The 21,532-nt window shown below is 44.3% G+C and overlaps 1 protein-coding gene across 1 annotated transcript in view; it reads right to left on the bottom strand.

Annotated features, from left to right (window-relative positions):
- Window positions 1–21,532, bottom strand: part of ATP6V0A2 (ATPase H+ transporting V0 subunit a2) — a 162,093-nt gene that overhangs the window by 50,736 nt on the left and 89,825 nt on the right. The window contains exons 9-10 of the mRNA XM_082256661.1: window positions 13,035–13,247; window positions 1,844–1,994 (exon numbers count right to left, since the gene is read on the bottom strand). Coding sequence (XP_082112787.1) covers window positions 1,844–1,994; window positions 13,035–13,247 — 364 coding nt within the window. The remainder of the gene's footprint in view (window positions 1–1,843; window positions 1,995–13,034; window positions 13,248–21,532) is intronic.

Below are 21,532 nucleotides of genomic sequence, written 5' to 3'. Positions count from 1 at the left end.
GATGTCCCTTTCTTACAGAACCTGGGCTTTAACAACTGTGCCGTTAAATACAGCAACTGTAAAGTATGGTAAATAAGCACTTGAGACAGAAGATCCAGATGATCAGGAAGAGCCCACTGAACACTTGCCAAGAGAGTCTTACCAGGTCAAAGAAGCACAATCACCTGAGCCAGCCCTGAGCTTTGAGGATCATTGGAATGCCTTAAATCTTGGTCATATGAAGCAGAGGAAGGAGTTTCAGGGGTGGGAAGGCATAGATCAGGGTGTACTGATCCCAAGGAGACACCAGAAAATCTGCTGCTTCCACTAGTTATTGAACTGGGGAAGGGCTGGGAGCACAAAAACTCAAGCATTCACTACCTCAGGTATAATCCCTTCTGAATTTAAACTGACAGAAGGTGAGAAGCTTAATGACACCTAGAGATCTAATTAGTGGGGCAGGTCCTGGTGCTTGGCCCGCATGGCCTACCCACAAAGTGAGTGTTTGGAGAGAGGGTCATGCACTGAAGCTTTGCCAGGGTTCTGGACTAGGAGAGAGCTCCGTAGCTACCTTTTTACCAGTACATGCAGGTCTGAAAAGCAGAACAATGTAGAGCTCTGTGCCCAAAAGTCGCAATCCAGGCTAGCCCTGCAAGCTCAGTCCAGTGCCTTTGGGAATGTCAGGCTGCGGATCCGGATAGCAGAATATAGAGATGAGCTCAGCAGTGACGTAGCAAAATTATTGCCTGAAGAAAAATGGTAGCCTTTTCTCAACAGAGAAGAAAATACTTCTATCCTCCTTGGACAGTGATGGCGAACCTTGGCACTCCAGATGTTTTGGAACTACATTGCCCATGATGCCTAACTACACTGCAGAGTGCATGAGCATCATCAACATCTGGAGTTCCAAGGTTCGCCATCACTGTCCTAAGACATTAGCAAAAATACTAAGGATTGCTGGGAGTAGGAGGGGATTACCCTGGGATAACACATAATTTGTTTACCAGAGTTCAATCTGTATGCAGGTAGTAGTATAACAAGAAACTCAAGATTTCTTTAAAAAAACAGAAGGTGGAAACGCCACACACCTGAGCCCAGCCACTATATAGAGAGGTGAAGATACAGCTACAGCTTCAGCCTGAACTCCTCTGACATATTTTGCCCCACCTACGGGGCTTAATCACAGAGATCTGTATGATTAAGCCCCATTACGAAGGGCAAAACAAGTAAGAGCAGCATAACCAGGAGGGGTTCAGGCTGAAGCATTTTCTTCACCTACACCTATATAGTGGCTGGGTTCTGGTGTGTGGCATTTCCACGTTCTGTTTTTCGATCTTTTTCTGCTAGCCTAGCTTGTTTGAATGTCGGCACCCGAACTGTGCTTTGGACTGCAAGGGGAAGTCTTACAGTGCTTAGAGTGGCGCTCCAAAATGTTTTGTATATGGGTCACGAAGATTTCTATGTATCTCAATGGTGGAGAAAAAAAAATGGTATTAATGACCTTTCAAAAAAAAAATTAAAAATTAACTAATAAATGGGATGCTACCATTACATGCACTACATTTGTCAGAATACATCATTTTTCATTTGGGTCCTAAGGTCCAACAACAGGATTCATTTTTATTAAATATTAAAATATAAAGTTCCAAGGCAGTGGTAGAAGGAAAAAAAAAAAAGTTGTGACTGCGATGTACTACCTTCAATCAATAGCTTTGCAAAAAAGGGAAGTATTATTTAAAAAAAAGAAAAATAAACCACATACAAAAAAGGAGCACTACAGGGAAAGGGAAGGGGGTATTGGCTATTAGGGAATTGAACTCAGAGTTGGGCTTTAAACAGAGTTAAAAGATCCTATATAAATAACCTGGATTCACTTCTCCATACGTTCCCACTCCATAGGCATCCACAATGTTCTGAAAACCAGAGGTGAATTTGTTTGTTCGGATTAATGTTGGAGGTGTGTCATTGGTGGGGATACGATTGATGAAAGAAGGTACAGAAGCTCCACTCTTTCTCTGGAAGACAACAGAAGAGCGTCATGACTATATATAATGCAGGCGATTATATGAATTTAGAAGTTGATCACTTGTAGAGAAGATATGTATCACACTATTATGGCCCAGCTTGTAATAGTTTGCATATATTTCACTTACATGTTATGTCAGTTTTATTTGAAATCGTTTTTATTGTAATTTTTAAAAAAGTATACGAAGATATACATTTGAACATTTGTCAACAAAAGATTAGCGACATCAAAATGCAATTGTACGGAGATCAACTGCTGGATTTCAAAGAAAACGGTCCATGTTATGTCAATTTTAAGAAGGAGAAGTTAGTGAATATATTACATATTGTACAAACCCCTTTTTTGCAAATGGAAAGGTATGCTCTAATAAACACTGTCCATGCTAAAGTGGTGTATGGGCTGCAGCAAACCAGCAAGCAACCCTGCAATAGAAGATAGTCCTGATATTTATGGCAGCATAAGCACAAGGATTTAAAGATCCTGCAGTGAATACCATCTATATCATTGGTGATTAACCTGTGGCCCTCCAGCTGTTGCGGATCTACAAATCCCATCAGGCCTCTGCCTTTGGGAGTGATTTTTGCAACTGTCAGCCTTGCAATGCCTCATGGGACATGTAGTTCTGCAAAAGCTGGAGGGCCACAGGTTGAGTACCCCTGATCTATATGATCACTACTAGCTATAATATAGCCTATATCAATTGCTCATAAAACAATAAGCCAATATGACACATTTTGTTTCCACTGTAGACTTTAGAATAAAAGCGGTTTTTTTTTTTTTTTAACTGAAAGACACTAGATGGAATGCACAAACCTCACTTTCTCATGGATCTGCTACTATAAATTGCAGGGATTTTTTTCATTGTTTAAAGTTTGTTCCAATCTTGTCATCATCAGCTACTGTATGAGAACGAACTACAGGTCTTGCCATTTATTAAAGGAAACCTTTACTGAAAGACATGCACAGGCTGCCATTGCTACCTCTCTTTTAAATCTGGTTTTCCATATACCACAACCATGTAGCATACTAACTTAGAATTCCTAATCAGCATGTTTTTTCTAGGACAGTGACTAACAAGTGTTGAAGTCAGAGAATCAGAATGACAGACAGGTAACCAGCAGTTTCACAAAGAGGAAACAACTACAGAATATGGATTATTTCCTTAAAGCGGCATTAATCACTCGCTGACCAGGCCTTTTTCTGACACTTGTTGTTTAGTAGTAGAAATTTGTATTTTTAGCTAGAAAATTACTTAGAATCTCCAAACATTATATATGCTTTTAGCAGAGACCTTAGAGAATAAAATGCCGTTCATTGCAATATTTTTAATCACACTGTATTTACGCAGCAGTCTTTCAAAACACAATTTAAGAAAAAAAAAAAAAAGAAAAAAATACACTTTCATGAAATAAAAAAAAAAAAAACAGTAAAGTTAGCACAATTTTTTTGTATAATGTGAAAGATGATGTTATGCCAAGTAAATAGATACCCAACATGTCATGCTTCAAAACTGCGCACGCTCGTGGAAGGACGACAAACTACAGTACTTAAAAATTTCCATAGGCTATATTTTAAACATTTTTTACAGGTTACGTGTTTAGAGTTAGAGAGGAGGTCTGGAGCTAGAATTATTGCTCTCCCTCTAACGATCGTGGCCATACCTCACATTTTACATTTATGGTCACGACTTATGTATGCGTTCGCTTCTGAACGCGAGCTCGAAGGAACCGGGCGCTTTAACTAACTTTTTTTCTTATTTTTTCTAAATTATTTTTACTTTTTATTTTTACACTGTACCTTTAAATGTATTTATTTTTTGATCATTTTTATTCCTATAACAAGGAATGTAAACATCCCTTGTAAAAGAAATAAGCATGATGACAGGTCCTCTTCAAAAAGACCTCATATCTCACATTTACACTTAAAAGAAAAAAAAAGTAATTTTACATTTATAAAAAAAAAAAAAAGAAAAAGAAAAAAAAGAAAATTTTCCCTTTAAGGCCATTAGGCAGAAGTGACGTCAGACGTCGCTACAGTCCTCCAAGGGCATAGAGTCGAGCAGGGGGCATCTTGCCCTCACTCAACTTGCTTCACATTACTTCATGGATTCAGATTGTTTCCCCCTTTACTAATGGCTCTGGTAAGTGGGAAAATGATGGGGAAGCGGCGGGGGGGATGCACCTCTCCCGCTACCTATAAAAGTGAACCTGTGGAGAATCCGCCACCGGGACCACTTTTAATCGCATGCCGAATCGCCCACTGCTACTGTATAAAAATAGCAAGGATATGGCAGCTAGCTGCTGCCATAACAACAGTATATAACATCAAAGTAATGATGAATATATACAGTGGGTGGTCTGTTAGAGGTTAAAAGCAAAAGTAAACATTACACTGCAGCTTACTAATTCTTAAATGTGAAGGCTGCATTCGTTTTCCTTTTTAAACAAGTCTGTTTTTCAAAAGAACAAAATATCCTGCAGATATGGCAGTTACAGGGATGAAACAAACCATTTACACTGACAGGGGTGCTTACAATGATCAGCTTTTATGTAAAACCTTTATCCCAAAAGGCAAAAAAAAAAAAACTGTTGCTATAACTACTTATACAGTAATAGTTGGGGTTTGGCTTCAAATTCTTAGTGTTTTTAAATATGCTAGTGTATCTAACACTCCCCCTCCCCCCCCCCCCCCAGACTGACAATGCTGCTGTTAAAAGGTGCCCCTATGCTCCTCCATCCAGTGTGGAAGCACTCTAAATCAGGCAATGTGTTACTGGCTTGATCACCAGGTGGGATAACAAAAAAAAGAACCAACGCTGCCACCACATCGAAAGATTGGTATGCTGCATAGTGTTACATTTTTAGTTTTGGGTTTGCCACCACTGTAAAATAAAAAAAAATAAAAAAAAAAAAGCGAATTTTGACTTGCTTGTAAAATTCCATGTTGTGAAGTACAGCACAAGACACAGGTTTGATATTCTTAGACCCTGGGTTATAGACTGGTACATTCAGGTGATTAGACACTGGCATAAACTCCTTGGCCACTCCCCTATAACCCCACCCCATTCTGTGAGTCCTCAGTTTTAAGGAGTAACACAGGATTAGAAAGGAAGGTGGTCTGTATCCTGTACTGTACTCCAAGATATCGAATTTACAGATACAGGCTAGATATCCATAGACCCTGGGACATCCCCAAGCAATAAAGAAGAAGCTGCAGAAGACGACTGGACAGAACTTTGAAAAGGTATGAACAGAGTATTAGGGGGTAGCTTTACGAAGCTGTACACATGATGAGAGGAGTTACCTTTTTTTTTTCTAGTGATGGCAGATTTTGAAGAAGGATTTCTACTATGAGGTCCTGATGGTAGAGTGAATAGGGAGTTCATTTTCCTAATCGAAGCAGCAGCTTTGAGGTAGACTCTGATGGCACTGAGACCACGTCCATGTAGTAAAGCGCAATTTCCTTTGGGTGCCCTTGGGTAGGTCACAAGGAGGGAAGGACTACATCTTTATTCAGGTAGAAGACTAATACCACGTTAGGAAGAAGAGGGCAGGGGGGTCTTGGGCATCTTGGGTGCATTCCCCATGTGAAGAATGATGAATGACTCTACCTTTTTTTCAAAAAGTGTGTTGTTGCCGCAGTTATACGTCTGACAAATGTGATATGTGATAGCCAGTAAAAAAAACTACTTTGCATCATTAGTTAGTAAAGCGTCCAGTTTTTTTTTTGGTTCAGTCTGCTGGGTCGAACAAAAAAAAAAAAAAAAAAACAAACAATGGGTGTACCAGGGATTAGAGACCCCTAGTCCTTCGAGAACTATACTTCAACAGCCTTGCCATTAAAGCCAATGACTGAGCAGGATGGAACAGGTGGGCTGGAAGAGCAAGTCTGGTCTGTTTGGCGGAGTTCAGGGGTAGTCTTCTAGCAGTCTGGGTTTGTCTGTGTACCAGTTTCTTCTGGATCAATTAGGAGCAATGAGAACCACCGGCTCTTGTTCTTTTTTAAGAAGCAGTCAAAGCTGAATTCACACAAGAAAGGAATAGAGTAGCCTGAACTGAGTCCAGGGAAATATCAGAGCATCCAATGCCAGTGCTAAAGGATCCTTGGCCCTGGTCACAAACAGAATTAACTTGTTGAACTTAGAGGCCAGGCCATCCAGGAGTCCTCAATCCCTGACAGATCAGGTTGAAGGTGGTCGGGTGAAGGGCCCATGGCCCTCCATCCAGGTGGAGACAGCTGAGGAAATACACCTTTCAATTGTCCACTCCTAGGATGTGGACAGCGCAGATCACTGAACAGTTTCTCCATCCATTAAAAGATCTGGGCTTGCTTCCTTCAAGGCAGCATGGCTCCCGGTGTTCCCTTGTTCATTTAAATGAGGCCACGGCCAAGGCACTGTTTGAATGAACCTTAAGTGGGTGTCTCAAAAAAAAAAAAAAAAAAATGGAGGGTCAAATGGTGCAGAGCCATTTTGGTTGCGCTGTGCCCCAAAATGTTGAGGGGAGCGGTGCTTCTTCTCATTAACCATATTTTTTGGGCTGTGAGGGATTGAAAACTCCTCACCAGGAGACTGGCATCTGTAGTTGTCACCTTCTACTGATATGAAATGACTTCCAACATGACAAGAATGGATTGGAAAAACAACTAAGATTGGGAGATCCTTGCTTGGCTGGATAGTAACAGCGGCAGGTCAAAAGAAGGACCATGCTTTTTCCATGCCAACAAAATCTGCATCTGATTGGTCCTGTGGGCGTTTCCTGTGGAAGGGAGAAGACTCCTTCAGAAGAAAGTGGTCTAGATAACCGGTGACCTGGATGCTCAGAGTTCCTATAAGAGCAAAAAAGAGTGCAAGCACGTTTGTAAGCGCTAAGGGAGCACAGGGTGAAATTGGGGTAATAACGAATAAATTGGAGGTGAATCCTTTTAAAGTTTACCAGTGATTGGCACCGTGAGGGTGACATTTCTGGATTTAACAATTGTATTTACTGGCTAACAGACTATAAAAAACACACTTTATAGGAAGTCGACAGCGATCAACAGCTTTTTGCATGCAGATAGCTTTCATTCCTGCCTATTGGCTCGGGGCATCCCAACGGGCCAATATCTCAGGGCCCAGAGAAATCGCTCGGTCTTGGTGGATTTTGATCTTCCAACAATAGGGGATGCAAACAGAGATGGCTTAATAGGGCTCATACAGGCTAGTGAGACCCATAGGAAGGAACTGCTGTTTAAATTTCAAAAGAAGGTACAGGGGGACGATAAGGAGGTTCACCTATGTTTGCAATATACGGAATTAGCAAACAAAGTGAGAAACATGTGAGAGACATTGGTCACTGTTGACTAATGATCAAACAATAAGCAAAGTCATTCCCAGTTCTCCAAGAATTATATATAGAAAAGCCAGATCACTAAGGGATTTGCTGGTACACAGCGACATACAGTGGACCTACATTAGACAAAGGTGTGTAGGAATAAGGAAGTGCAGGTTGTTTAACTGTTGCTCACACATGGTAGGGGGGTGATAGGTTTGTGTTGCCGACAGGAAGGACCGTCGGGTGCAAACAACAAGTGACATGTGACACCATGGGAGTAGTCTGTCATCTTATGCACCTGTTGGTCATTCTACATTGGGAAGACCATCCGGATGATCCGCAAACGATTGCAGGATCATATTTACAAGATTGAAAAACATCACCTGAAGGCTCTAATTGCACATCGTGTGTTTACAACACAATAGAGATCCGAGATGTTTAAGTTGTTGGGTGATTGAAGTGGTCCCAAACAACAAGAGAGGAGGTGATTTTGACCATCTTGTTTTAAAACATAAGGCAAGGTGGATTTGGGAGTTAGAAGCGTCAAAATCTCCGGGCCTCAATGATAGTTTGAGCTTCACTCCTTTTTTACCTTGAAGAGGGGAGAGGAGTTTTTTTTTATTTATTTATTTTTTTTATTTATATATTTATGTATAAAGAGAGAGATGAGAAATATATAATGTAAAATACTACAGATATTCTTCTGAGGTGATGTTGGTTCCCCATTCACATATTAATAGTATTCTACATTATGACAAGTCGAGGCAAATTAAGGATATACAAACCAATATTGCAAAGCAATTAGAACAAGAGTAATAAGAGAAGTCTTTAAAGAGGAAGTAAATTTCCTCTGCAAACATTTACCTATAGGTAAGCCTATAATAAGGCTTACCTACAGGTAGTGTAACTATCTCCTAAACGTGTACCGTCTAGGAGTTATTTATAGGACATGCAGCCTGTGACATCACTGGCGCATGCGCTCTGAAGGATCGGCCACAGGTGCCGTTCCTTCCAAGCCCTGTGCCGTGAGTGACGTCATCCCGGCCAATCACAGTGCCAGAGCCTGCGAACCCGGAAGTAACTCTGGGGAAAATGTCAGCGATGACACCGATGTGCGGGCGCTTCGTTCGAAGGTAAGGATTACATAATGAGCTGGTATACAATGCATACTAGCTCATTATGCCTTTGTCTTACAGGGTTTTTTTTTTTAGAGTTTACAACCGCTTTAAGGAAAGGATATGAGATATGAGCTCTGAGGACATCAAGTGAGGAGCCTTGGAAACACGGCTCCCTAGATGGATGTTGTATACCTGTATTTCCTGCCTTTAAAGAAGTAGATAATGTATTAGGATGACTCCACAGCACCGCACACGGCAACGTAGGTGGCGTCATGACGCATCGCGAATGCGCAACAGCAATCATTTCGGCCATTTTGCTGGGGAAATTCATGATATAAACAGGAAGTGAAGCCCTGTCCTATGCAGCAGCCTCTGAAGCAACCGGGATACCCCGCGAAACCAGTCAGGCTGAATTCCTGAGCCCATCCACATGCTCCAAATGGCTACTCCGAGTTCCAGAAGCTTGTGAATGGTGAGTCTCCCATAAATGATGATCGGTAGGAGGGCGTTTGAGGACACAGATTCTGATAAGTACCAAGTGTTACACAAGATGTTCAAGATGTTTATCTGTAGGAGTACCCTTATGCATGGGAAAAAAATTCACCAACAACCTGCATGGATGTATGAACTTTGGCCCTGTATCCAACTGAATGTGCTGCGATATGGGACTTGGACTTATTCACTGTATCTGTGTATAAGGACTCACAAAACTAGAGTATACGCCAATGCGTTTTCTTTACCACTCCCAAAAGGTTGTTTGATATAGTGAATATATACATCACTGTGTCCATGTGAACTCTTTCTACAGTTCCTGTGAGGGAAGGACTACACTACGTGTGGGGATTTATCCACTATACCCATGACCTCCTCTGAACCAGGAACATTTTTGTGATAACATTTCACCGGTGCAAGGGAGGTGAGAAGTTCTACATACCCCTATTGGGGAACTCTCTATATGTGCAGTTTACCTTCTCTGGACCACAGGTGTTCCAACCACCGTCCACAAGTCTACCACTCAATTTTTCTTTTGTGTTATCTTGGAATGGATTAATCAATGTAATTGGACTATATACATCTGTCTACCAGAATGACAAATTTTCCTCTATAGTTCATTGCCACGACTGGGGGATAAGGCATGCATACCAATGTGGCAATAAATGTTTGTTTCTTTACAAGTTGTTTCTTTAAGGAAGAACTATAAGTACATCATTAAATGATACTATGAAAGAAACCTGCATTTTTTTTTAGGATTCATACAAGTTAGTCACTCTACAGCTGCTAATTGGATGAACATTCTTTTTACCTATATACTATAGGGGTGGCCACCCATTCCCATTAGTAAGATACAACAGTTAGGAATGATTACCTATGTTGCCAAACTAACCTAGTTCATCTAAAGTGCTATTGGAATCTCCGAGTTGGTCATTGGGAGCAGGTGTGGTGGGGCTTGGTGTTGGCTAAGTGTTTTTAATACGTTACGTCATTAATGTTTTTATTGTTTTGTGCAATAAAGGTTGTTTTTTTTGTGAATGGGGATAGCATCACATTTTTCAGTGCTCTATCTCATACTCTCTTTTGATATCTCCCAATTTTTCTTCATTCAATGAAGTTATTAGGACCCAAATAGATGCTGGAGTCCTCCTTCTTTGCACATGCATTTATATATGTAGGTAGGGGTTGAGCAACATCCATTTTTAGGTTCACTGTTTTTTCTTTGAGCAGAGGATAGGCCAAGCGGCAGTGCAACAAACTGGAATGGAGTGTCTCCTACTGAAAAGCCCAGAAGTGCTGATGGGGTGGATAAAAGGTAAAATGTAGATGGGCATCTTAGATCTATATGGATGCTTCCCTGGTCTCAGAGAGGCAATAACTGACCTTGGGGATTCCATTTGGAAATTCCACAATTTGAAAGCATTTGTTTTAGGGATTTTAGGTCCAGAAACCCCCCCCCCCCCCCCCATTGTTTTTTTTGTACAATGAACAGGTTTGAACTGAATTCTTTGAACCTGTCCTGTAGAGGTACTAGAACAATGACCCGCTGGAACAAGAGACTGTTCAGGAAACTCTGCAAATCTGACTCTCCTTGGGCAGATTTTGGTTGGTTTGAGAAAAGAAAACAGTGAGGTGGTAGAGTTTGTAACTCTATTAGGTATCGCTTTCAAACCACTGATTGAAACCACATGTCTAGGATGTCTATGACAAAGAGATAGGCACACTGTGACAGATGTCCCCCCACTCCTTGGCATGAGGGCACCCCTTTATTAGGAGGAGGGCTTTGGGGAAGGCTTGCAGGGCTTTGTGGGCCAATACTTTCGTCATAAAGGAGGGCTGAATTTTTGGCTTAAAAGTTAAAGCTCGGGTATAACCATGAGGATATCTGAATTTTAAGGAGATAGAAGTCCCTTAGGAAGGCAGGAACCTTTCCAACTCTCAAATCTTGAATTTGTCAAGTGCCGTGAGAAAGAAAAGTTCTCCTTTTAGAGGGTATATGTGTGAGGTGTCTTTTACAGGCAGCATCAGCTGATCGGGCTTTGAGCCACAAGATTCTGTAAATAGAAGGCAGAGTCTAAGTCACAACTTGGTCTAGGGCACCTACACAAAACAGCAACTGTAAATTTGCTGTAAGTTAACTGTAAATGCTAAGTTAAGGTATGGTTCTGGTATACAAGAATATGTTGATTGGTCATTACCCTATACAATTAGCGGTCATCTGAAAAACAGAAATAGCAGCAGTAGCTAAGAATGAGAAATCTTCTTTGGCCTCCTCTAACACCGCTTCCGGGCCCTCTTCATTCCCCTCTGTCTGCCTGATCTAGGGTGGGTATATCTGGATTCTGAGATGCTGGAGAAGGAACAGGGCGTTTTTGAGTTCTGGACAAATTCATTAGTTGTTTCAGAAATTGTGACACTGTTGCAGATAAGTCTGCCTTAGTCAGGTAGACCTCTTGTTGCATGCATACAAAAGAGCTATATTCAGATACAGACACTGGTAAAACTTGGGCTCTGCTCCGCAAGGTAAGCATTGTCATTCTAAGTGGTTTGAGTGTTTTGCAGGCCTTTCCCAGGGTGAAAGTATTCCTGAGCTTTTGCCTCAGGTCCTTCAAGCCCGATTTTCACCACCACTCTCAGCGAGGGTATTCCCCTGTGGAATACAGAGGAGAGGGGTGTGGAAATGGGGTAAGCGTGTTTGAGAAGGAGCAACCTGGGTGCAGACTGTTCCCTGGCAAAGTCCCTGTGGCAAAAAAAGTGGGAGGAAGTTCCTAAGTAACGGCTCTAGGTGGAAGCGGCATGAATCATGCGACCTGTGGTGTGATGCAACACCTGTTCATTCACCTAATAAGTGGTTGAATATTAGAGCAAAAGTTAACACTGTAAAAAAGTGAATTCCAAACACTATATCGTTTTCCAGATAATTTTTTTTTTACATGTAAACGGATACAGTACTATTCGGGATACCCATGAATAGTGTAAAGCAAGTAATGGAGGTACTATATCTCATACTTGTTGTTATGGGGCTACAGTAATTGTCAGAGATACAGGATGACCCTGTCTTACTAGTCCCTACAAGGGGTCTAAGCTTTGCCCATCATGGTGGGCATAGCCCTGGTGGGGTGTTCAGGGACTGGGATAGGGAAGGCCCTGGACCTCTATAGCACAATGTGTCTGACTACATGCTTTTCACAACGTGCCAAGGCAAGCACCTAAGCAGTAACCAGTGTTCAAAACTATTTTTCAGGCCACCTGGGTACAGCTCCCAAGGTTTAACCGAGGTTTCACCGATCCGGATGCACAGACTCATTGTGGTATTACGTGAGGAGTTTGATTAAGGATTTGGTTGAAGAATCCAAAGTAAACTAGTAAATTAGTTAAGCTAAGAGTGATATCATCTAAGGGAGAAGAGGTCCATGACCTTAGGAAACTAGCAGATAACTAAGGACTCCAAGAGTGGTGCAGATGTATAGGAGTACATACAGGGGGCTTTGCCAGTGTCCAATCACCTGAAGGTACCAGTCCATAACTCAGTCTATAAATATCAATCCGGTGTCCTGACATTCCCTGTCAGATCATCCCTACTATTCTAAGTGAAGCAGGAAGATCTACTCAACCCTGTTTGTGTGACATGTAATGAGCCCAAGCACTATTACTGAACATACACAAGAGTGTATCATCACCTGATTTCACAGTTTAGTCATTTAACTAATCCAGTCATCACTAGAAAAATTGGGTGGAATAAAACTATAAAAAACGAGCAACAAGGATTATTCAGGTTTAAAAAAAAAGTTTCCATGAATTACTCTAGCTAATTACAGCATAAGACTTTTCCTCCACACCTTCTGTGTGTCTACACTAAATGTCACTACATACAATATGCAAAACAAACATTTTGTTGGGTTTGGTGATGGTTACAGTTCCAGCAGATCTCTCAAACTGTACAAATACATATGAAAAATTTTGCCATACATACTTTTACAGCCTATTGCACGGTTTAACGTTCGCTGAATTATGAAAACCCATACTTCATGTTCATTTGAATTGTAGAGTGAAAAAACCAGGACATAAAAATTATGCAGCGAAGATTACAACAAATAAAGGACTTACTGAGCCTTCCTCAAGTGCATGTCTCAGGGTTTGAAGATCGGCTATAGGACACCATACTTCAGCAATCAAACATTTGTTGGTGACGTCAAAACTGCATAAATTCAGCACATGGTATACAGCTTTCATTTTTTTGACTTGAATAACCCACTTGAAGATGGACTCTGATGCCTTGTAAAGAACTTGTCTGAGATATTCCTCAGTTTGGGAGATCACCTACAAGGAACAGAATATATACTTGAGAAATACTTGGAAACATTGGTTACACAGCCACAAATAATCATATTGATGTTTTTAAAAGGCTTAAAAAGGAATTTGTGCATTGTCCATCAACTGGAACAAAGAGAAAGGCCCTATATTCGAACCATATTGTTTTGGCCAAAGATTTCACAGGGCTAAGATCACTCTTCTGCTGTTCAAGCACACAGCAACATAATCATGGGGACAATTACAGTCTCATATGCTTCTTTCCAACTTAAGTGCCCAATATTTCACATTGTGTGGCAGGGGAGTAATGAGAAGGCAAGTATAAGCAACAGAATCGGGAGGTAGGTTATTAAAACCTAACTCCAGCCAAAAATATTGAATAGCCTATTAAAAGATTAACTACATTAAAAAAAACAGCTTTTTTTCTGCAATACTGACTTTCTTTCTTTTTAAACGGTTTTTATTAAAGGCAAAAGAAACATGGTACAGCAATATGCAGTGGAAACAGTAGGTACATGCCTAGATAAAGCAAGGCGCATCTTACAGTCTTTCAAGGACTGATAATGTAAACATAAGTCTGCTGCCATAGATATAAATGAAGGGCAAAAAAGGGTAATATCTAACATTTCAAAAAATATAGAACAAGAAAGGTATAGGAGATGATTACAAAAACAAAAATGTTAATATTTCATGAGTGGATTCCCCTAGACTTAAATATATACGCTACAGTGCATCCGGAAAGTATTAACAGCTCTTCACTTTTTTTTTTTTTTTATGTTACAGCCTTATAGTTTACCATTTTCAAAATTCTACAAACAATACCCCATAATGACAATGTCAAAGAAATTTCTCAGCCTGGGAAATGAGACGTTTATGAGAGCCTCCATTTGTTTTGCTTATGTATTGCGGATCGACTGTGTGAGTTGAAAGCCATCCATCCCCCATTGGAGGAGAAGGGATCAGCACCAATACTTCACATCAGTGATTGCCAAGCCGTTTTTTCTTAAATATTCGGTAAGAGGCCAATACTGCTTTTTGCACTGGTGGTCTATGCACGCTTGGAGGTGATTAATACAGGGGATAAGCTTATGCTGTATCAACAAGAACATACTTACTGCACTTACCCTTTTTCCATCGGGTAAGGAGAAATTTCACCAGGTGGAGGGATATTCCAGTCACATTCACTTTATTGTTAATTGTCTAACTGGACTTGTCACATCACCTGCATTTAAATATTTATTTGAACACTATTGAAGAGGACCCACCCTCACCACATTTTGGATTGTTGGACTCTTATTTTATTTCACATCTTGTATGACCATTTATTTTTTTACACATTGTTGTTTTGTTAATTGTTCTATTGCACCTTAAGCACCAACACCATTTGTGGTTCATATTTATTTAACCCTTTGATTGGTTAACTTACATCAGTATTCATTATTTTTTAAGTGAATTCACCAAACAGTTGAAAAGCGCACCATTTATATTTAACACATTATTTTTCACATTCTGGGAGCAGCCTTTCAAATATCAGCGCACCCTTCTTTCTTACCAATGTCAAAGAAGTTTGTTTGAAATGTTTGCAAATTTATTAAAAGGAAAAAAAAAAAGAAATCCATGCTTCACTGGCATTTGCCAGGTGATGAGCGGTGCCTGGGTTTACTCCAGACAGGATGCTAGCCATTCAGGCCTCTCTACAACTCTATTTGTCTGATGTTCATTGACGGACACCACTCCTGATTTTCTTGACCATTGGGTTATACTGCCCCCTACAGGAGCAGGACACTAGGCAGAAAAAAAAAAACTTGATTAGGCTTATGGGCAGTCCCAGGAGGTATACTCCCCCTCTCTGCTAAAGGTACTCAGTTTTGTTGCAAGCAGTGTCAGAAGTAAGACAACTCCATAGAGGGGTGGGTGCGGTGTCCGTCAATGAACATCAGAGAAATGGATTTTACAGTAAGTCAAAAATCCCATTTTCTCTTTCGTTCATTGACAGACAGCTCCTGATCATCTTGACCATTGGGACTTCCCAAAAGCAGTGTCAAACATGAGGGGTGGGAAGAGCAAGAAAAAAATCCCAAGACTAAACTTTTTCCAACCAGGTAACAGGAGCTCAACCTAAAACAACTGGAGCCCACCTGAAAAACGTCCTCAAAGAGGGAATAAGACCTCTAAACAGCAGCCTGCAAAGCCTTGCTGCCAAAAGAGGCATCCGCAGATGCCAACACATTACTTTAAAAAATTTTGTGAAAGCGTGCACCGAAGACCAAGAAGCCACCTTGCACACCTGCGATAAGGACGTCTGATAATGGAAGGCCCAAGAAGCACCGAGCGCCCACGTAGAATGCGCCTTCAGAGGGAAAGGAGGAACCCGACCCTTAAAGAGGTTGTACACCGAGAAAAAAAAATCTTCTCTTCTTTACATCCTGAAAGAGAAACCCATAATGAGCTAGTATGCATCGCATAGTAGCTCATTATGAAATACTTACCTTAGAACAAGCCCCCGCCGTGCCGTCCGCTTACCTGTATGACGGGCGACATGTATAGTCGCCCGTCTTCCGGGATCGCGGCATCCGGCCATCTGATTGGCCGGAGCCGCGGTGACGTCACTCCCGCGCACGCGCGCGGGAGCCGACGGTCACGGCACGGGGCTCTGAAGGAACGGCACGATCTGCCGTTCCTTCAGAGCGCATGCGCCAGTGACGTCACTGGCTGCATTAAAGGTAAATATCTCCTAAACGGTACAAGTTTAGGAGATATTTACAGTACCTATAGGTAAGCCTTAATATAGGCTTACCTATAGGTACAACTTCCTGAGGAGGGTTTACTTCCTCTTTAATCAAATAGGCCTGCACCCCCATCTGTCTGATCCATCTAGAAATGGTCGCAGAAGAAGCAGATAGTCCTTTTTGAGGCCCATCCATAAGCACAAATAGTAACTCTGGCTTCCTAAAAGCCTCCGTAGCTGCCAGGTACACCTGAATAGCCCGAACCACATCCAGGGAATGCAATATAATTTCCTTAAGATGTTTTGGCCTGGGACACAGGGAAGGCAACACAATGTCCTCACTCAGATGGAAATCAGAGACCACCTTTGGAAGGAACAACAGACAGGGGCAAAGACCCACCTTAGCTTTGTGGACCACCAAATAAGGGGAACAACAAGACGCCCCTGCTATTTTCCGACACCCTGAGCGCAGAGGTGATAGCCACCAAAAAGGCCACCTTCTGGGATAGCGCAAGCAGGGGAATCTCCAAAATATTTTCAAAGGGAAGCTGCTGAAGAGCTAAAAGCATCAAGTTGAGATCCCAAGGCGGTAGTGGGGACTGCACTGGTGGAGTCAAATATCAAACCCCCTGAAAAAAAAAGTATGCACCAGGGAGTGCGTGGCCAAGGGTTATGGAAGGAAAACTGACAAGGCCAACACCTGGCCCTTAATGGTACTTAAGACCAATTTCTGCTCAAACCCCTTTCGAAGGAAAGTCAAGATGCGAGCCACCAAAAAAAGAGCGAGGGTGAACACCAACCGACTCACACCATGAAATGTAGGCTTTCTACGCACGATGGTAGATATTCCTAGAAGTAGACTTCCTAGCCTTCAGTAGTATGGGAATCACCGACCCAGACAAACCTCTATCCTTCAGTACCTGGCTTTCAACAGCCAAGCCGTTAAAGCCAGCGACTGTAAAGCAGGATGAAAGATTGGCCTTTGGGACAGCAGATCCTCCCTGAGAGGTATTCTCCAAGGGGCGTCGGCGACCAGCTGCACCAGGTCGGCGTACCAAGACCGAGAAGGCCAATCCGGGGCCACTAAAATGACCGGAATTCCTTCTGCCTTGATCCTGCGCAAGAGTCTCAGCAGAAGCTTGAGGAGGGAAGGCGTAAATCAGACGATACTGGTCCCAGGGAGCCACGAGCATGGTCACGTGTCTGCTAGCAGGTCCAGTGATAGCGCCACAAACCTGCGCACCTTCCTGTTGAGCCGAGATGCTAGCAGATCCACCTTGGGGGGTACCCCACTGGAGACACAGCCAATGAAACCCCTTCAGATGAAGGGACCACTACCCTTGGTCCAACACCTGCCGACTGAGATAATCCGCCTGTCAATTTTTCACCCCCAGAATGTGTACAGAGGAGAGGGCCGGAATAATTTTCTGCCATCTGAAGGCTTCTGGCAACCTCCAGAGCTGCCAATACACTTCTTGTTCCACCCTGGTGATTGACAAAAGCCACGGCCGTGGCATTGTCCGATTGGATTAGCACTGGACACCCCTGAAGGTGATCCGTCCATTGATTCAGGCACATCCTGATCGCTTGGCATTGCAGGACATTAATCTGGAGCCTGGACTTTTCCAGTGTCCAAACTCCCTGAGTGGGGTTCCGACCCAGGACACCTCCCCACCCGGACAGACTGGCATCTGTGGTGACCACTGTCAAATACATGGGGAGAAAAGATTTGCCCTGGCAAAGAGCTGGAGAGCAAAGCCACCAGATCAAAGACCCTTTTGTTTTTCAGCTCAGCTGGATTTGATTGTCCAGAGACTTCAGAAACTTGTCCCATTTGACCAAGATCTCCCTTTGCAGGGACCTCGTATGAAACTGTGCAAACAGGACCGTCTCGAAGGTGGAAACCATCAGGCCCAGCCCCCTTCCATCCAAGTCCGTAGGGATGACCACTTGTTTCACAGATAGAGATGAATTGCGGCATGCAACGAGTTTGTCCAGAGCTAGAGCGGAGTCCAGAGTCAGACCCAGAAAACGGAATTTTTGTAAAATCTTACCTGTAAAATTCCTTTCTCTGAGTCCTCCGACAGTCGCCGCCATCTTCATATTCGTCACAATGGGGTATTAGACTTTGCTCCGAAGGAGTAGCTAGGCAACAGAATATGTTAACATTAAAGCCTTTAGCATATCCCACCCCCAGGGGGTGGTCCCCTCAGTCAATACCCTCCTACTTCCTGCATCCATATCTCAGTTTCAGTGGAATAGCAGTAGAGTATACAACCAAACCCCAAAAGAGGGGCGGGGGCGGCGACTGTCGGAGGACTCAGAGAAAGGAATTTTACAGGTAAGATTTTACAAAAATTCCGTTTTCTCTTACGTCCTCCGACAGTCGCCGCCATCTTCATATTCGTCACAATGGGGACGTCCCAAAGCAGTGCAAACATGAGGGGTGGGAAACGCAGCCGCGCCGTAAGGCAACGCAGTCTCCACATCAAAGAAAGGAACCTTACCAAAGGAAGGAAACCAGCTGGGCAACACGAAAAAAACTTGCTCAACAGGAGCAACAACCCAGGAAAAGCAAATAACCCAGGGATAAAAAACATAACCCAAAACGCCAGGGGTCCAAAACAAGGGACCCTAAGGAACTGCCGCACTAAGAACCTTGCGGCCAAAGGAAGCATCTGCCGATGCCTGAACATCCACTCTGTATAATTTTGTGAAAGTGTGTACGGTTGACCAGGTCGCCGCCTTACACACCTGGGCTACAGAAGCCCCATGACGACATGCCCAAGACGTACTCAGAGATCTAGTAGAGTGCGCCTTCACAGGCATAGGGGGGAACTGTTCCCTGCAAAGCATATGCCTGTTCAATGGTCTGTCTGATCCATTTGGCGATGGTGGAAGCCGACGCCACCAAGCCCTTCCGAGGACCTTCCGGAAGAACAAAGAATCCGTCTTGCGAAAAGACTCAGTCGATTTAAGGTAAACCCTTATCGCCCGAACAACATCCAAAGAGTGCAACCTCACCTCCTTCGGATGTTTAGGCTTTGCGCAAAGCGAAGGCAAGACAATATCCTCATTGAGATGAAATTCCGAAACTCGCTTCGGAAGAAAAGAAGGATTAGGTCGCAAGACCACCTTATCCAAGTGAATGACCAGATACGGAAACTTGCAGGACAAAGCCGCCAGCTCCGACACTCTGCGAGCCGAAGTAATCGCCACCAAAAAGGCGACCTTTTTGGACAACATAGACAACGAGATCTCCCTGATCTGTTCAAAAGGAGCACGTTGTAACACAGATAGAACGAGATTCAAGTCCCAAGGAGGCAGAGGTTCCCTCCTAGGAGGGACCAGATGCCGCACCCCTTGAACAAAGGTGCCAACCAAGGAGTTAGAAGCCACAGGACGTTGAAAAAGAACGGCCAGCGCAGACACCTGACCCTTGATCGTAGCCAGCGCCAAACGCTGGTCGACACCCGTTTGAAGGAAGGACAACACTCGAGAAACCGAGTACGTGCGAGGAGAAAACCCCCTGGACTCACACCAGGCAAAATAGGCCTTCCAAGTACGGTAATAGACCTTCCCTGAGGAAGGCTTCCTCGCGTTGATCAAAGTGCGAATGACCTCAGGGGAGAGACCCCTAGCCTTCAGGACCTCGGTCTCAACAGCCATGCTGTCAAAGCCAGCGACTGTAAAGCAGGATGGAATATCGGCCCTTGAGACAGGAGATCTTCTCGAAGAGGCAGACGCCATGGGGCGTCGACCGCCAGATTCACAAGGTCTGCGTACCAGGACCGGCGAGGCCAGTCCGGCGCTACAAGAATCACCGTGCTGCGTTCCGATTGCAACCTGCGAAGGAACCTGGACAGCAATTGAATCGGTGGAAACGCATACATCAGTCTGTACTGATGCCACGGGACCACCAACGCGTCTGACGCGTCTGCCCGAGGGTCGCGCGTCCTTGCCACGAACCTTCTCACCTTGTTGTTCAGACGAGACGCGAACAGGTCCACATCTGGAAGACCCCACTTCACGCACAACATCTGGAAGACAGCTGGGTGGAGAGACCATTCCCCCTGATCCAGGGTCTGGCGACTCAGATAGTCCGCCTGCCAGTTCTCCACCCCCGGAATGTGAACTGCCGTTATCGCCGGGACATGAGTCTCTGCCCAAGACAGAATGTCGGCCACTTCCCAAGCCGCTCGGGCACTCCTGGTGCCCCCTTGGTGGTTGATGTAGGCCACCGCCGTGGCATTGTCCGTCTGCACCCGAACCGGACAGCCCTGCAGCCTGTCCGTCCAGCGACGAAGGCAGAGATTTATCGCACGCAATTCCAGAATGTTGATCGGAAGGGAGGACTCCCCCTCCGACCAAGTTCCCTGGGCGGACAGAACGCCCAGAACGCCACCCCAGCCCGACAGGCTGGCATCCGTGGTGATCACTGTCCATGAGATAGGATGAAAGGACTTGCCCCCTGATACCATCGGGGACTGGAGCCACCACAGAAGATCCCTTCTGGTGCGATGGCTCAACGAGATCTGAAGATCCAGAGATAGAGGTCGCCCGTCCCACCTGGACAGGATCTCCGCTTGGAGACCCCGTGTGTGAAACTGGGCGAAGGGAATCGCCTCGAAGGCCGAGACCATCAATCCCAGACATCTCATGCTCGTCTGCAGAGACGAGTGCGAAACGTCCCTGAGGGACCTGACTTCCTCCTGAAGAGTCCTGAGCTTGTCTTCCGGCAGGAAGACCTTCGCCTGGACCGAGTCCAGGATCATTCCCAGGTAGGGAAGACGAACCGACGGGCTCAGCGTCGACTTTGCAAAATTTATCGTCCAACCAAACTCCTGCAGAGTTTGCATCGTGACGGACAGGTCCTTTTCCAGACCCCGGCTGGTCGCAGACCGAACCAGAATGTCGTCCAGATACCCCAGGACAGAGATGCCCTGGGCTCTCAACAAAGCCAGAACGGGTGCAAGCACCTTGGTGAAAACCCGTGGAGCCGAGGCGAGACCAAAAGTTAACGCCACGAATTGGTAATGATCCTCCGCAATGGCGAATCGAAGGTACCTCTGGTGACCCTCGAAAATCGGGATGTGAAGGTACGCATCCTTCAAATCGATGGAGGCCATGAATTCCCCCGGAACTAGAACAGCCACCACCGAGCACAGGGATTCCATGCGGAACTTGCGAACCCGCACAAAGCGGTTCAGAGCCTTCAAGTCCAGAATTGGACGAACCTTGCCCTCCTTCCTGGGCACGGTGAACAGATTTGAATAAAACCCCCGAAATCTGTCCCGATGAGGCACCGGAACCACCACTCCCTGAGCCCTCAGGTCCCGCACCGCTGGGTGCAGATCCCGCAAACGCTCCGGAGACAGTTGAAGATTTGAGGGAAAGAATCTGCTCTCCGGCCGAGAAAATCGATCTTGTAGCCAGATCGAACGATTTCCTGAACCCACCGGTCCCGCACGCGGGCCAGCCAGGGTTGAAGAAAACCGAGCAAGCGTCCCCCCACCCCAGAACTGGGTGAGGGCGCCCCTTCAGGCCGCATTGTTATGGGCAGCGG

Source organism: Pelophylax lessonae (genome assembly GCF_965119305.1).
Source record: "Pelophylax lessonae genome assembly, chromosome: 1".
Classification (NCBI taxonomy): Eukaryota; Metazoa; Chordata; class Amphibia; order Anura; family Ranidae; genus Pelophylax; species Pelophylax lessonae.
The sequence above is the reverse complement of the archived record's forward strand: the minus strand, read 5'-3'. Positions and strand labels throughout refer to the sequence as shown.